Here is a 14,531-nt window from a genome sequence, read left to right on the forward strand (position 1 = left end):
CTAATGGGCCTCTCGTCACCTCTCAATGGGCCACCTCACAATCGGAATCTCGTGGCCTCACAATGGGCCTCTCATGACCTCACAAAGGGCCGCTGGTGACCTCACAATGTGCGGCCTCACAATGGGCCTCTGGTGGCCTCGGAATGGGTCTCTTGTGAGCTCACAATGGGCTGTCTCACAGTGAGCCACTCGATGGGCCCATTGGGTCCAATTGGCGGCTCAGTGGGTCCCTAATGGGCTTTTTTGAGGACAAGAAGATGCTCAAGAGTAGTCAGCATGGATTCACCAAGGAGAAGTCATGCTTGACTAACCTGATAGCTTTCTATGATGGAATGACCAGCTGGATAGATGAGGGGGGAGCGGTGGATGTCGTCTATCTCAACCTCATCAAGGCTTTTGACACCGTCTCTCACAACATCCTCCTGGGCAAGCTCCGGAAGTGTGGGATAGATGAGTGGACAGTGAGGTGGATTAGGAATTGGCTGGATGGCAGAGCTCGGAGGGTGGTGATCAGCAGTGCAGAGTCTAGTTGGAGGCCTGTAGCCAGCAGTGTCCCCCAGGGGTCAGTCCTCGGTCCAGTCCTGTTCAATTTATTCATCAATGACCTGGATGAAGGCACAGAGTGCTCCCTCAGCAAGTTTGCTGATGATATCAAACTGGGAGGAGTAGCTGATACCCCAGAGGGCTGCGCTGCCATCCAGAGGGACCTGGACAGACTGGACAACTGGGCAGTTAAAAACCTCATGCAATTCAACAAGGCCAAGTGCAAGGTCCTGCACCTGGGGAGGAATAACTCCAGACACCAGTACAGGCTGGGGACTGACCTTCTGGAGAGCAGCTCTGTGGAGAAAGACCTGGGTGTCATGGTGGACGACAAGTTGACCGTGAGGCAGCAGTGCGCCCTCATGGCCAAGAAGGCCAATGGGATCCTGGGGTGCATTAAGAAGAGCGTCTCCAGCAGGTCGAGGGAGGTGATCCTGCCTCTCTACTCAGCCCTGGTGAGGCCACATCTGGAGTATTGTGTCCAGTTCTGTGCCCCACAGTACAAGAGGGATGTGGAGCTGCTGGAGCGAGTCCAGCGCAGGGCCACAAGGATGATCAGGGTCCTGGAACATCTGCCCTATGAGGAGAGGCTGAGGGAGCTGGGCCTGTTCAGCCTGGAGAAGAGAAGGTTGAGAGGGGATCTAACCAGCGTCTATAAGTACCTCAAGGGAGGCAGTGAGGAGGATGGTACTGGCCTCTTTTCAGTGGTGGCCACTGATAGAACTAGAGGAAACGACTGGAAACTGATGCTTCAAATTTCTTGCCAGTGAGGGTGACAGAGCACTGGAACAGGTTGCCCAGGGAGGTTGTGGAGTCTCCTTCTCTGGAGATCTTCCACACCCGCCTGGATGCCACCCTGTGCCGTGTGCTCTAGGTGTCCCTGCCTGAGAAGGGGGGTCAGGCTAGGTGATCTCTAGAGGTCCCTTCCAGTCTCAACTGTTCTGGAATTCTGTGCATCCACGGCGATGAGCCATCATGAGGTATCTACAGCGTGAGGGTGATTTTGCTCTCGGGCAGCAGTGACCGCGTCGATACGTTTCCCTGAGCAGGGTGCATCCAGAGCATTCAGTTTCGGGCAGATTTTGCCCTTGGCCGGCGTCAACCGACGCCGACGCCGGCGCCCACGGCCCGTGCCCGCGCGGACTCCATTTCCCGGCGTGCGGCGCGGTAGCGGCGCAGGAAGTCCCGTGTCTGTGAGTCAGGAGCGGCGCGGCGGGGCGGGCAGGGGGATCCGCCGGGCGCTCCCGGGGCGATGGCGCTGGAGACCCTCTCCCCGGACTGGGAGTTCGACCGCCTGGACGACGGCTCGCAGAGTGAGCGCGCAGCGCCCGGGGCGGCGCCGCGGCGGGGACGGCCCGGCCGCCGCGCTGGGGGCGGGAGAGCGGCGGGGCCAGGCGGAGGAGGAGGACGAGGAAGCGGCGGCCGGGGTCGGGCTCCCCCCTGCCCTCACGGAGCCGCCCCAGCGGCGGCTCCCCCGCAGGGCGGGCTCCTGGCGGGGGGTGACGGTGACCTCTCCTTTTTAATATATACAAACATATTTTATTTTCCTTTTCTCGCTCCCCTCCCTCCCCGTAGATGTTGGGCGAGCGGCCGTGCCTCCCCTGCCGCTTTTCTGTGCCCGGGGGCGCCCGCCGGCGCGGAGGGGCAGGCGGAGCCGCGCGAGCCTCCTCTGCGGCGGGGAGCGGGGAGAAGGCGGCGGTGCCGGGCGCGGGGATGGGGTCCTTACCCCCCCCTCACCCACAAGTAGAGCCCGGGGCCCCCCAGAATTTTGCACCCGCCGCCTCCCACTCCGGTTAGCCAGAGATCTAACTTATCCGGGGATAAGTTAGTTGTCTTGGGCAGTTGCTTGCGATTTCACCTTAAAGATAAATAAATAAGACCATGTGATGCGTAACTCTTGTTAGCGGGTTTCTGTGCCTGTCAAAATCCATGTTTTCCTCCGTGTGTAGAGGCGACCTACTTTGTAAACCAGGAGTGTGTGCAGCGGCTATGCTGTGATGCATGCCGTGTGCCGAACGGTGCCAAACTAACAGCACCAGGTGCTCCTGTGTGAATATGGCATCATGGGCCTGTACTTTCACATACTGCCTTATTCTAAGGGACGATACGGTTTATGCCATAGTCATTTTAACTGACTTTTGGTGGAAACTGAAACTGTACTGAGCTTACCTGTTCTCTAGCCATGAATTGCAAAACGTAAAATTTACTGGAAATGCCAAATCATTACAGCTTTGACAGTAGCACTTAGTGCACATAGAAAACTTTGTATGACATAATATTCTCCATTACAACCATCTTGACAGTGAGCAAACAGGCTGGTCTTCTGTTGAGAACAGTGTGCAACTTTTAAAGGCAGAGCCAAAGAATATCCAGCAACGGCGACCTGTATCGTTAGCAATCATGCTCTAAATTGGGAAAGAAGGTACAAGGCAAATCCAGTTAGTTGGATTCCTGCCCTTGATATATGTGGGCATAACATTAGGGAATCTTGCTGTGACAGTACATTCACTGAATATTGGCATTCCTGATTTTATAAAATAAGATGAAATTGGGAAATCTCCATAATTGGTACCTTGTGTCGTTCAAATTGTGATGCTTCTTGTCACTTGGGAAGGAACTAAATGAAACTTATTGCAAATACATCATGTTGTGTGAAGAAGGACTTGTCTTTGGAAGGAAAAGGAAACACCTGCATTCTGTGTTTCCTTTCTCCATATGATCTAGTTCAGTTAGGAGAAGATTTTCTGCGTGTCTGTGAACAGTTGCTCTACCTCCCAGTTGTGCTATATAAGTTCAACTTAGCCTACATCTGAGTGGCCAACAGCTTTCATACCCTTGTCTCTCTGTGAGAAATTATTCACACGGGTTTCTTATTTTGTATGATCAGCTGGAGGTGGTAGGCCAAGGGCTACGAGCTCTTGCTCGTTTGGTGATGGCAGTTGTGCTGAGTAATAGCACTGCTCTTCACATCCGTCGCTTGGCTGCAGGGAAGGGTGGCAGGACTTTCAGTGAGGGTGACAGAGCACTGGAACAGGCTGCCCAGAGAGGTTGTGGAGTCTCCTTCTCTGGAGATCTTCCAAACCCGCTTGGATGCAGTCCTGTGCCACGTGCTCTAGGTGACCCTGCGTGTGCAGGGAGGGTTGGACTAGATGATCTCTAGAGGTCCCTTCCAACCCTAAGCATTCTATGATTCTATGACTTCGGTGTCTTGCAGAGCAGCTCTACAGCTTGGCTTGAGAGATGCCACTTGCTTAGGTGGTTGTCAGTTTGGACAGGAGTGCCCAATTCCTCCCCTTCCGGGGTCCAGTAACTTTCCTGATCCTCTTATAAAGCCCCGATATCCATTTCAGTTCCTCTGCTCTTAGCTTGCCATTTTTTGTATGTGTGAAGGGAGGAGCTGGGCTTGGGGCATACTGCAGCATGCCTCTCTAAGGCTGCATCCTCGACAGAATTGCATTCTCTAAGACTAAAGTACTGAAGCTGACATAACGGGTAGTTAAATTGCACCCTGCAGGGCCCCAAATAGCTTCCATCAGCAGTTTACTAGTTTTCTGTAGCCAGGCTTCCAGAAGATGCTTCGGAATTGCCCTCCGAGGAGTCTGGAAGGCGAGATGAATGGGATGTTATAGACCAACAGGATGCTGTGCCACAAGGACTGCACATCAGTGCTTTTGAGTGCATTTTGCTGATGGAGAGCTTTTTCTTTGCTTGCTTCTTGCTCATAATGAGATGTTTAGTCTCCTCATTTTAGCAATGTGTCTAGGCTGCTGGTGCGGGTAGAATCTGATGTTACTGATGCAGAGATTAGGATGGATGGTTTGTTACGATCCGTGTGCCCTTGTGGTTGGCACTGCTGGCTTCAAAGTGGCATTTTGGAGTTCAGGAATGCTTACCCTTCACTGCAGACATTTCTCCTTAATTTCAGCCTTGCTGTACATATTACTTCTCGTATTTCCTACTTATGTATCCTCATCCTTTCTTCCCATTATAGCTAGGGAAGGGTCCCAGTCAAATATCTTCTCTTCCTCCAAAAAATGTCAGAGGAACAATTGATTCGGCAGCATTCCTCCTCCAGAGAACCTCTAACCATCATTTGACTTACTGGCAACTCAGGTTGTTTTCTTCTGCTTGTTTAACCTTGTGACTTTGTGCTCAGCTGAGTTTTTAAACTTTCCAGAGCAGCCTACTCGGTGAAATGTGAGAAGAGCAATACTGCTACCCACATTGCAAGAACTCTGCCTGCAGAGTTGACATCCCGTTTAGGCAAACTTTAACTATTCTGCTTACTTATTGCCTTTTTTTTTTTTTTTTTTTGAGATAATCAACTGCTGTGTTATGATGGTCCAGTGTCAAGTCATTTCTTTGTGCAGCATCTCGATGTGATAGTTTTGTTAAGATCCCAGTCTGAAGATGCATGCAAGTTAAAAAAAATAATGATTTCTGTAAACTTACGTGTTTGGTTTTCTTATCAAATAATACTTGATTCCCTTTTAAACTGACATTGTGTTTTATGGTATTTTTTAAATAAATAAGAACTTTATTACACTTATGAAGGTGTATAACCAAAATAGTATGAAGGCAGAGTAAGAATTATAATACAGCAAACTACATAGGAAGAGATTAAATATTTTAAAATTAATTTTAGGATTTTGCAATTTACTGAGCTTTCTCTAAAATAGTGCAAATGTTATTGATTCTCAGAAATCCACGCTGAAGTGCAGTTGAAGAATTATGGGAAATTTCTTGAGGAGTATACATCTCAGCTGAAGAGAATTGAAGATGCTTTGGATGACTCTGTTGGAGATGTTTGGGACTTCAGTCTTGATCCCATTGCATTAAAGGTCTTCATTATTTAATATACAGTGAAATTGTTGTGTTCCTTATTCCTGCTTTCCTTCAAAACCTGAAAAGTAAAAGCTGTGTGCATTTGCGTTCTGATTTTAGACAGGTTTGAGAAACCTGTCTAAAACAATTTTAATTATCAAATAACTAATATTTGGGTTCTTAGTATCAGAGATGTTTTCATGTTATTCTTTTTTCTTGTCTTCTGGATGACAGTAAAAGTTAAATGAATTTACTATTCTTGATGTCTTTAAAATTTTTCCCTGTGTTGTTTTGGGGGGATTTTTTTTGTTGGTTTCCAAAACAACTCCTTCCTAGTTGTATAACTGCAAAGTGAACCGTATATGTATTTTTAATTATTTGATGTAATGGCCTTGATTTTATTTGTTTATTCATTTTTATAAAAGCAAATTGCACAGTATTATTTGTCCTTCAGAGGTGGTTATTTCCTTGGTCAGAAACTTCCCATCCTCTGTGGAGTACTTTTTGTTTGTTTTGTTTTGTTTTTCTTCACTTGTAGGCATTACTCAAAAGCACTTTTTGCTTTTGTTCCCTTATGGAACTTGTCTATCCAGAAGATAGAGCAGGTCTAAACATTCCTTCAGCTTTTCAACTTATGTGTAGGGCCACTACAGTGCTAGATGTGTTTGAAGTAGTCTGGCTCATGTCTGATTCAAGTACAAAGTTTTAGTACCTACATGCAGACACACACCATACTTCCAATTTCCTGCATTTGGAATTCTGTGATTCTAATTCTTATAAAAAGAATCATTATAACATTCTTACGTTTCCTGAGCTTCTTTCTGCATACTTCATAATGACCATGCTTTTGCTTTACAATTTCTGTAAGTAAATTACCATAAATACTATGTAGTATATCTAGTTATTCCCCTTTCTGCCATCAGTGAAAAGGAAAGTGTTTCCCTGTATATGCAAAAAGTGAAGATTTCTTCTGCCTGTTGTCATTACTGTACAGTTATTGCCCTGTATTACCGACCTCATTTGAGATTAAACTGAAAAAAAATACTCCCCTAGCTGGATAAATGTGTTAATATTTTTTTCAAATAGTTTCTAAATTTTTGTTTGATAATTGTTTTTAAATAATTTTCAGCTTTTGCCATATGAACAGTCATCTTTGTTGGAGCTCATAAAGACAGAAAACAAGGTAGGTGCTTTATGCTTAAATGGAAAAGATGCTTGTAGCTGTTCTAGCTAAAAGCCCTCTAAACATGAGAAATGTTATGTAAGGTGTTTACTTGCCTTGTCTTGTAATCTATGTTTTTTTTTTCCTTCTTTGAGTCTAGGTTCTGAACAAAGTAATAACTGTTTATGCGGCCCTTTGCTGTGAAATTAAGAAATTGAAGTATGAGGTAAATTCAGCTGTCTTTTATTGCTGTGTGAAAATGTTTGATTTACAAGTGAATCTGTAGATTTGTTCTGTCATGATTGAAAAAAAAAATAAGATGCAATGTCTACATTTATGTACCATGTATATATTCTGTTTATTAAAAAATAAATTTCTGCTTTTGTTGTTAGGCAGAAACTAAATTTTATAATGGCCTCTTGTTTTATGGAGAAGGAGGTAAGTAGTTCCCTTTACTGTAAAAGTTTGTAGTTTTATGTTATTACTTCAGGTTATATCAAAAGCTATAGTATGTGTAATCCATAATACAGATATATGCTTTCACTAGATTTTGGCAGGTAAATGCCAAAGAATGGAAAGGTTACAGAGCTGTATGTTACTGTCTTGTAACTTTTCTAAGACAGCATTAATATTTTATCTTTAAAGCTCCATTATCTACAGTAAGTACTATTATATTAATAGGAAGTTTCATTGCAACCTCATTTACATGAGAAGTAGAAAGCAGGGACTGTTACTTATTTTTCAGACACATAGCCTTTAAGTGAAGATACTGAGAAAATGCGTGAGGTATAAAAACAATGCTTCTGAAATCTGTCCTCATTATTTTTGTGAAACATTTTGGCTGATTTTTTTAATGTCATTATAGTTAATGACAGTTATGTAGTCAATATAATAGTATAAAGTACAGAAACCTCTATTTATGGTACTGTAGCAGCTCTTTTTCAAACTGTGGCATTGATCACCCATGCTTTTGTGTGTAAATACACTATCCTAAAACAACCTATTTCTTATTGGAATTAGGTTTTGCATCATTACCTTTATTCATTGCCTTTATTCATTGTCATGTTGCTTACGCATTTATTGTTTTATAACAAAGTCCTGTGTGCTTGACTCATGCAATCATGGCTGATATTGGTATAATCTTCTGCTCTTAAAGTGCAGGTAGTAGTATTCTTACTGCTGTTTAGACTGTGAAAAAAATGACTGTAAGTCAGTCTAGTTGACAAAGCAACTCTGTAGATGAAAACTGCTTTTTTTTGTCATGAAATTAGGCTGGTAATGCCCTTGAAGAATTGGTTTTAAGTGCTTTATTCAATGATATTAGTCTGAGAATAAGCACAGGTCTTAGTCTGGTTGTACTGATGACTTGTTAGGTGGCCTGTCCATAAATTTTCTATTTCTATTTTAGAAATGTGATAGGACTACTCCTTCATAGTAGTCTTGCAAAAGTACTTTGCAAAGCTTTTCAAGAGCCTTAGATGTGACAGAGCTGTTGGGGAATGTGAAATCTTTGAGATCGAGACTGTTTAACATAGTTTAAGTACTGTGTTAAATGACTGTTGTGGTTCAGCTAAGAAACCTCTGAAATGAAAGGGATGTGTTGCCAACATGATACAACCTGCTGCCAACAGGGAATCCCTCAGAACTTCTCTGCATCTCTAGCGTGATGAAAGACAGGCTGTTGCAGCAGCAAGACGATAAATTATAGCAGCAGTTTGTTCCTTCTTGGTGTTCAGCAGGGAATAGTTGGGAATGGCAGGAAACAATAGGTCAATCTTCCTTTTTCTTTCTTTTTTTCTTTCTTTTTTTTTTTCTGCAGATGGGGATGTAGAAGTTATGTTCTCTGATTCTAAATCCTCTGTAACTTCTACCAAGCGTACTTAGTCCAGAACGGCTAGCAAGTTACTGGCTCAATTCGACAGATAAATATTGTGCTGATCTCTGCCTTCTCTGTATATGAAAAGCATTTCATCATCTTGTCCTTACAGTGGCTAGGGCTGGCCTAGGAATTTGAAGTCAAGTTAGATTTGTTTTTTTGGAACATCTGCTAAACTCAATGTGACAGGGAAGGATATAGAATTTAGTCTGTTTTGCTGGAACTTTATTTTACAGAGTGTGCAGGTTTCTTTAGTGTCTGGCGACTGCTCTAAAGAAACATTTTTCCAAAGCAAATGACCAGAAATCTAAAACTAAATAAAATTGAGGGATTTCCCTCTATGAAATGAAGGATGATGTCTGGAAATAGGAAACTGTTTTTCCCTCATGTGAAGTAATTTCTCATGCACGTAGGTTTGCAATTGTAAGCCATTTTTACACAGAGAGACTCAATGGAAAAATCTTAAGTCCATAGCATTAAACTGTCCTCAAATTAAAAAGACTGTTTTGTGTTTTGTCGATGGTACTGGGATCACTATAGCTGTCCGAAAGAATTCTACATGAATGTTACATGTTACACTAACAGGATACTAAGGATTACATTACTTCATCATATAGTAATGCTTTGAAGACATGGTGGTGAACCAGTACAATGTTACTGGTTAATATATAGAAAAGGCAATTTTTTTTTTGAAGAAATTGCACACTACATGTCTTTTTTCTTTTTTCTTTTTTCTTTTTTCTTTTTTCTTTTTTCTTAGTAACTGCAGCATCTTGTTTCAATAACCATATCACCAGATCTTATTACAAGACAAATACATAGTGCTTTCACAGACTTGTATTAATAGAAACATTGATATGAATTTATATAAAATAAATGCTTGCCAAGAATTGCATTCCATATTTTTAAAAGTTTTCTTTCCTGTGATAGAGACCTTGTTTCCCTGTTTCGAGGGAAATACTGTGCATTTGTTATATATAGTATAATTTATATTGAGACAAAAACTTAAAAAATATGTCTGCTTTAAGAAATCAAAACAAAAACTTACAAGACTCCCATCAGAAATGCATTGTCTTTTAAAAATATGCTCCAGTTTTATTAAAAAAAAAAACTCTGAGATCAAGCTTTGTAGTGAAATGAATAGGTTTAACATGGGTTTTTGAAAGTAGTGACAAATCTTTGTCTTTCAAGCCACAGATTCCAGCATGGTGGAGGGAGATTGCCAAATACAGATGGGAAGATTTGTTTCTTTCTTGCAGGTAGAGTATATTTTGGTTTTGATGGCAGTTGCAGTCTTAATCATATATGCAAAAAGAATTTAACTGTCTGGCCTGTCCTGCTTAGGTCTTGCTGAAAAAACATTAGTTATTTGATATGTTGGTGCATTTTGTATGTCTGCAGAGGCGTTACCATCAGCTGCCTTACCACAGAACTCTCTAATTTAGTGTGATCCTCTTGCTCTTTTTTTTTGTTTGTTTATACTTGTGTGAAATTCTGGAATAGTAGTGTTTGTAATCATTATTCAGAGAAATTTGACTTTACTTAAGCAAATTTCAACAAAAGAAGATAATCGAGGTTGCTTCGTTTGATAAAGAACTCTGTTTTTTGGTTTTGAGTCACAGGTTTATTTTTTAGTTGAAAATTGGGCATTTTTTTTATATACATCTTTGTTTAGCTGGTAGGAGGAGACAAATTTAAATGATGAGCCTTGAAAAAAAAATACTTACACTTCAAACTTTGGGAGAACACTCCTTTCAGAAACAGTTCTGTTGTTATCAGGGTTATTTGCATGAGAACAGGATCTGTTTCCTCCCCCAGGATTTCCTGTGCTCTTCCTTTTCAGCCTATCCCGGATTATTTTTTTTCCCCCTTCAGTGTAGTTTTTAAGTGAATCCAGTAAGCTTTATAAGTTTTAAGGCTCTTCTATTCCAAGTATTGTTTTATTTTCATACATAACCTACTTGTAATGAAGTATTTATGTCAAAATTGAGAAGACACAGGAAGCTTCTGGAATATTGATACACGTTTGTATTAGTGAAGCTATGAGGAAATCTTTTTCCATATTGATCCTGTTCTTTTTACTCTGTTCTGTACCTCTAAATCCAATCAGGGGATTGTTTTTGTCCAGAGTTTGGGAAATTCTGATGTAGTCAATGTTGACCATATCCATAATGGCAGTGTAAAAATATGAACAAAAACTGCAGAAGAGGTGAAATAATTCTCAGAGCTACTGTGCATCTGCAGTTTTACTGGCTTTTCGCAGTTTAGGATGTGTTAGCATCCAGAGAGTATTGACCGCTCAATTAACTAGATGTAAAGCCTAAAATTTTGTTTATAGTAAACTTAAAAAAAAAAATCAAAATAATGCGGTGTAACACTGACGGATTCTTTTGGTCCTACAGAATACTGTGTATTTGAAGTCTTTCAACATGGCCATTTTCTGTACTATGTTGCTACCAATAAGTACGTGCTATTGAATTGGACCGTTTTGTGAAGGTTTTAAAATGGCAGCTAGTTCTGGCTCTTTTAATTATATATTTTTTAAGGGAAAGAGCATTAGGACCCAAAACAGCGTTTTTAAGTGGATGGGAAGCAAAAAGTGAAATTTCTCTGCTTGATTGCACTTCCAAGGCAGTAATATACAGCTGTAAATGGTCTCTGGATGAGAAAATCAAGTTGAACTTCTCTGGGCTGATTTCCCTTTACCCCTCCCCGCATTTGCCCAGGAAATGATGTGATCTCAATTGTCTTTTGATCTGCTCCTCTGGAGTCTGCTGGCTGTTTTCAGCTGCGTTTAGGAGAGGAATACAAGTATAAGAATCAATGACTCTTCCAAGTTTTGTGCAAACTGGTGGCAAGTAGAAGGCAGAGATCCAAACAAGGTGTATTTTGGACAGAGGAGAAGACAGAATTCGGTTGCTCCCTGCAGTGTTCTGGCAAGCCCAGCGGGCCGGCTGCTTAGCCTGGTGTGGGCTGTCTGCTCTGGAGCCATCTGTGCAACTTGCTGGGCCAGACTGAGCAGCTGCTGACTTGCCTGGTGGCAATATAGGGGACATTAGTGAGCAAATGTTACTGTGCTTAAAGAAAAACCACTTTGTTAAAATCCATTTCAGAAATCACTATCAGGTCTTTACAATATCACAACTAACTTTTTGTTTTAACTCTTTTAATCTAGCAGGAGTTTACACTCCAAAGGTACTTGCAAACTGTTGCAGTCACCTCTTAATGTCTTTAGTAAAGTGAACTCTTGAAATATCTTGCTGTAAAAGCTTTTAAGCCTTATTGGACCTTCTCATGGTGGCTTTTGCCTGTACCTTCTCCAAAGATTCAATATCCTTTTACAAAACTAAGGTCTTGAGTATCAAAGGTGATATTACAGTATCTAATTTGCTAAAGCTCTTTGCAGCTGTGAAATCAATTCTGTCTTCCTTCTATTTATATGACCATGCTGCATATTCATCCCTTTTTAATACACGTTTTACTGAGAGTTTTTATTCAGTTGCTTCTTAGTTGTAACTCCAAAAACTTTTTAGAGCAGTGTCTAGGATAATGCCCAACATCCTGCTGTGGGTCTGGCTACTGACTTGAATTAGGAAAGATACTTGGAGCTTGGGCTACAAGGTCAGGGATTTACACTCCACGCTTTACCAATAGCGTATGTGATGAGGTCTACACATACATATGCATTTTATTTTATTGTGTTCTTTGTCTTTCAGGAGCTGTCTTGCTTTGTTACCCGTTGTTATGAAGTGGTGGTGAATGTAGTGCATCAGTTGGCTGTTCTCTATACCAGCAACAAGTAATTACTGTCTGAAATGTATCTTTCCATAACAGCTATTATGGATGATAATGCTGCTTATCTTCATGTTGTGAATCTGCGAATATATTTCTCACAGCATTGCCATGATTTTCACATATCAAGTCTGGCAGGTTTAGCTTTTGTGAAAACTCATCCTTATGTTGTCTAAAATTGACTTATGATAGTTGCAGGTCTAGTTCATATCATGATAAGCATCTTTAGATGACAGGATAAGAAAAACTGCCAACCACACACTACAGACCAATGCCCTACTGTTGAGATAGTAGTTAAGAGGGCCTAATTATCAAAATAGTCTGTACAGATAAGTAGAGCTCTTAGTGTCACTGAAAATCCTCTTGGAGGAGAATATAATCGCAGGGCTCTTTTTTTAAAAAAAAAAAATCCAACTGGGATAGCACTATCCTTTTCTGTTTTATTTGTGATTTTTTTTTTAACTTAACACTGCTGCACAAAATAGAATTTCTGTTCAGTGCCAAATGAGCAAGCCTGGATTTATAGGCTGGATTTTGCTTGGTTAAAAGTGAGGAGTCACACAAGACCTTTCTGCTGAATGGCTGTATAAGTGCAACATGTGGTTAGCCTAGCTGGGAATTGCTGGTATGCGTGCAGTGAAAGAAATCTGTGGTTGATCTAGTGGCATATTGTGCATTCAAAAAAAGCAATATTAAATTTGATAGTAGCACACGGATTTCACATGGCGTATGCTCCTAATTATATTCTGAGTTACTCTGTTAATGAAGAAGAATGTATTTCCAAAATATGAGTATGGAATTGGTAAATATCCTCTGTTTTATCCTCTTTAAAAAGATGGTAAGATATTTATTATATTTACAGGAATGCACCAAAAATTATAGAGACGTCGGGAGTTCATTTTCAGGTAGGAATGATTTACTTACGTTGAAGTATCTATGCCTTAATCATTAATACTGAGGAAAAAGTGGCAAGAAAGTGAATTTCAAGTACAGCGTTCAATCTGGGGTCTTGTTTAAGGGCTTTACTTTGTTAATCAGCTTTATTTTTTTGTCCTTTATGTGGAAAGGGTTGGTACCTGCATGTGTGTCAGACTCTAGCTTTCCTAGTTTAAGAATTGGCATGTGCCAATACTGTATGCAGCATGTTCTTGTGCATGCAGAGACACTTTCACTGCCAAGTTAGATTAATGAACTTAAAGTGGGACTGTGTGTAAGCTTCTGTTCCATGTGTCACTTCAGAAATTACTTGATTTTTAAGTTACCAAAATAAAAAACCTCTGATTTAACTCTTACTGACTGGCGTAACGTTGAAGTAAACTGAAATATTATCTGTCATGCTCCGTTGAAATAAATTGCTTAATAACTACAGTTTGTTTTTTAACAGACAATGTATGAGCACCTGGGGGAATTGCTGACAGTATTAATCACCCTGGATGAAATAATTGACAATCATGCCACTCTCAAAGATCACTGGACCATGTACAAGAGGTGTGTCTCTGAAGGTGTGAAAAATAATCCCACATCATATGAGATGCAAATATCTCCGTGAGAACCCCCTTTGAAGAATCAATAATTATATAGTAGTTAAATCGATGGGAAATGACCGTTTCATTGAAAAAGTCAGTAGATAGGAGGTACCCACATGCTAGTGTGGTTTGGGGATTGGGAAATGGTTAATTTTGGAGCTGCTGTTGGGCACAGATGAAGGCAGTAGATTATGTGTTTCACAGAATGGAAAATTCATCAAAACAAGGCAGGATGAAAGACTGTTAGCATATTCTAATCATTTTGTTTGTGTGGTCACTCATCCTCCCCCCTCACAGACTGCTGAAATCTGTTCATCACAACCCTTCTAAGTTTGGGATTCAAGAAGATAAACTGAAACCATTTGAAAAGTTGCTGTTAAAACTGGAATGCCAGTTACTGGATGGAATGATATTTCAGGTAAAGAAAAAGCTATTTCCAAATGCCAGGAGAAACGATACTAGATGAGACCATTTCTAGAATGCTGTTTAAAAGGGTTTTTACCTCCTGTCTGTATTTTAACTTCTGACGTTGTTCAGGATAGAGCAATGTTTAAGTGTGTGTTCATAGAAGAACCATTTTTCTAGAAAAGTGTCTGTACCTGAGACTGAAATTGGATGTGATGGTGTTGGGCATAGTGAACAACACTGCTGAATCTGGTTACTGCAGAGGTGCTTGAACAGGGTTGTTGTTTCAGCCTTTCTGTTACATCTGGCATGAGTAGGAGAAGGTTTTCTTCTGGAACGGTCTCCAGAAGAGAAATTGTACATAAATCATTAAATGCCATTTTGTCTTTCGTTTTAAAGATTA

General features: G+C 41.0%; 1 protein-coding gene across 2 annotated transcripts in view; it reads left to right on the forward strand.

Moving 5' to 3' along the window:
• The first annotated feature begins 1,753 nt into the window (after window positions 1–1,753).
• Window positions 1,754–14,531, forward strand: part of WASHC4 (WASH complex subunit 4) — a 36,296-nt gene continuing 23,518 nt past the window's right edge. Inside the window, exons 1-10 of one of the 2 annotated variants that reach the window (XM_088521598.1) lie at window positions 1,754–1,856; window positions 5,245–5,384; window positions 6,497–6,550; window positions 6,690–6,755; window positions 6,922–6,967; window positions 9,597–9,664; window positions 12,122–12,204; window positions 13,060–13,102; window positions 13,582–13,685; window positions 14,021–14,141. In XM_088521598.1, the coding sequence (XP_088377724.1) occupies window positions 1,796–1,856; window positions 5,245–5,384; window positions 6,497–6,550; window positions 6,690–6,755; window positions 6,922–6,967; window positions 9,597–9,664; window positions 12,122–12,204; window positions 13,060–13,102; window positions 13,582–13,685; window positions 14,021–14,141 (786 nt within the window). In that variant the 5' untranslated portion in view covers window positions 1,754–1,795. The remainder of the gene's footprint in view (window positions 1,857–5,244; window positions 5,385–6,496; window positions 6,551–6,689; window positions 6,756–6,921; window positions 6,968–9,596; window positions 9,665–12,121; window positions 12,205–13,059; window positions 13,103–13,581; window positions 13,686–14,020; window positions 14,142–14,531) is intronic. The other variant, XM_088521599.1, reaches the window with a different exon arrangement.

This window comes from Tinamus guttatus, unplaced genomic scaffold (assembly GCF_059628265.1).
Source record: "Tinamus guttatus ecotype Peru unplaced genomic scaffold, ASM5962826v1 Tinamus_guttatus_pri_ptg000125l, whole genome shotgun sequence".
Classification (NCBI taxonomy): domain Eukaryota; kingdom Metazoa; phylum Chordata; class Aves; order Tinamiformes; family Tinamidae; genus Tinamus; species Tinamus guttatus.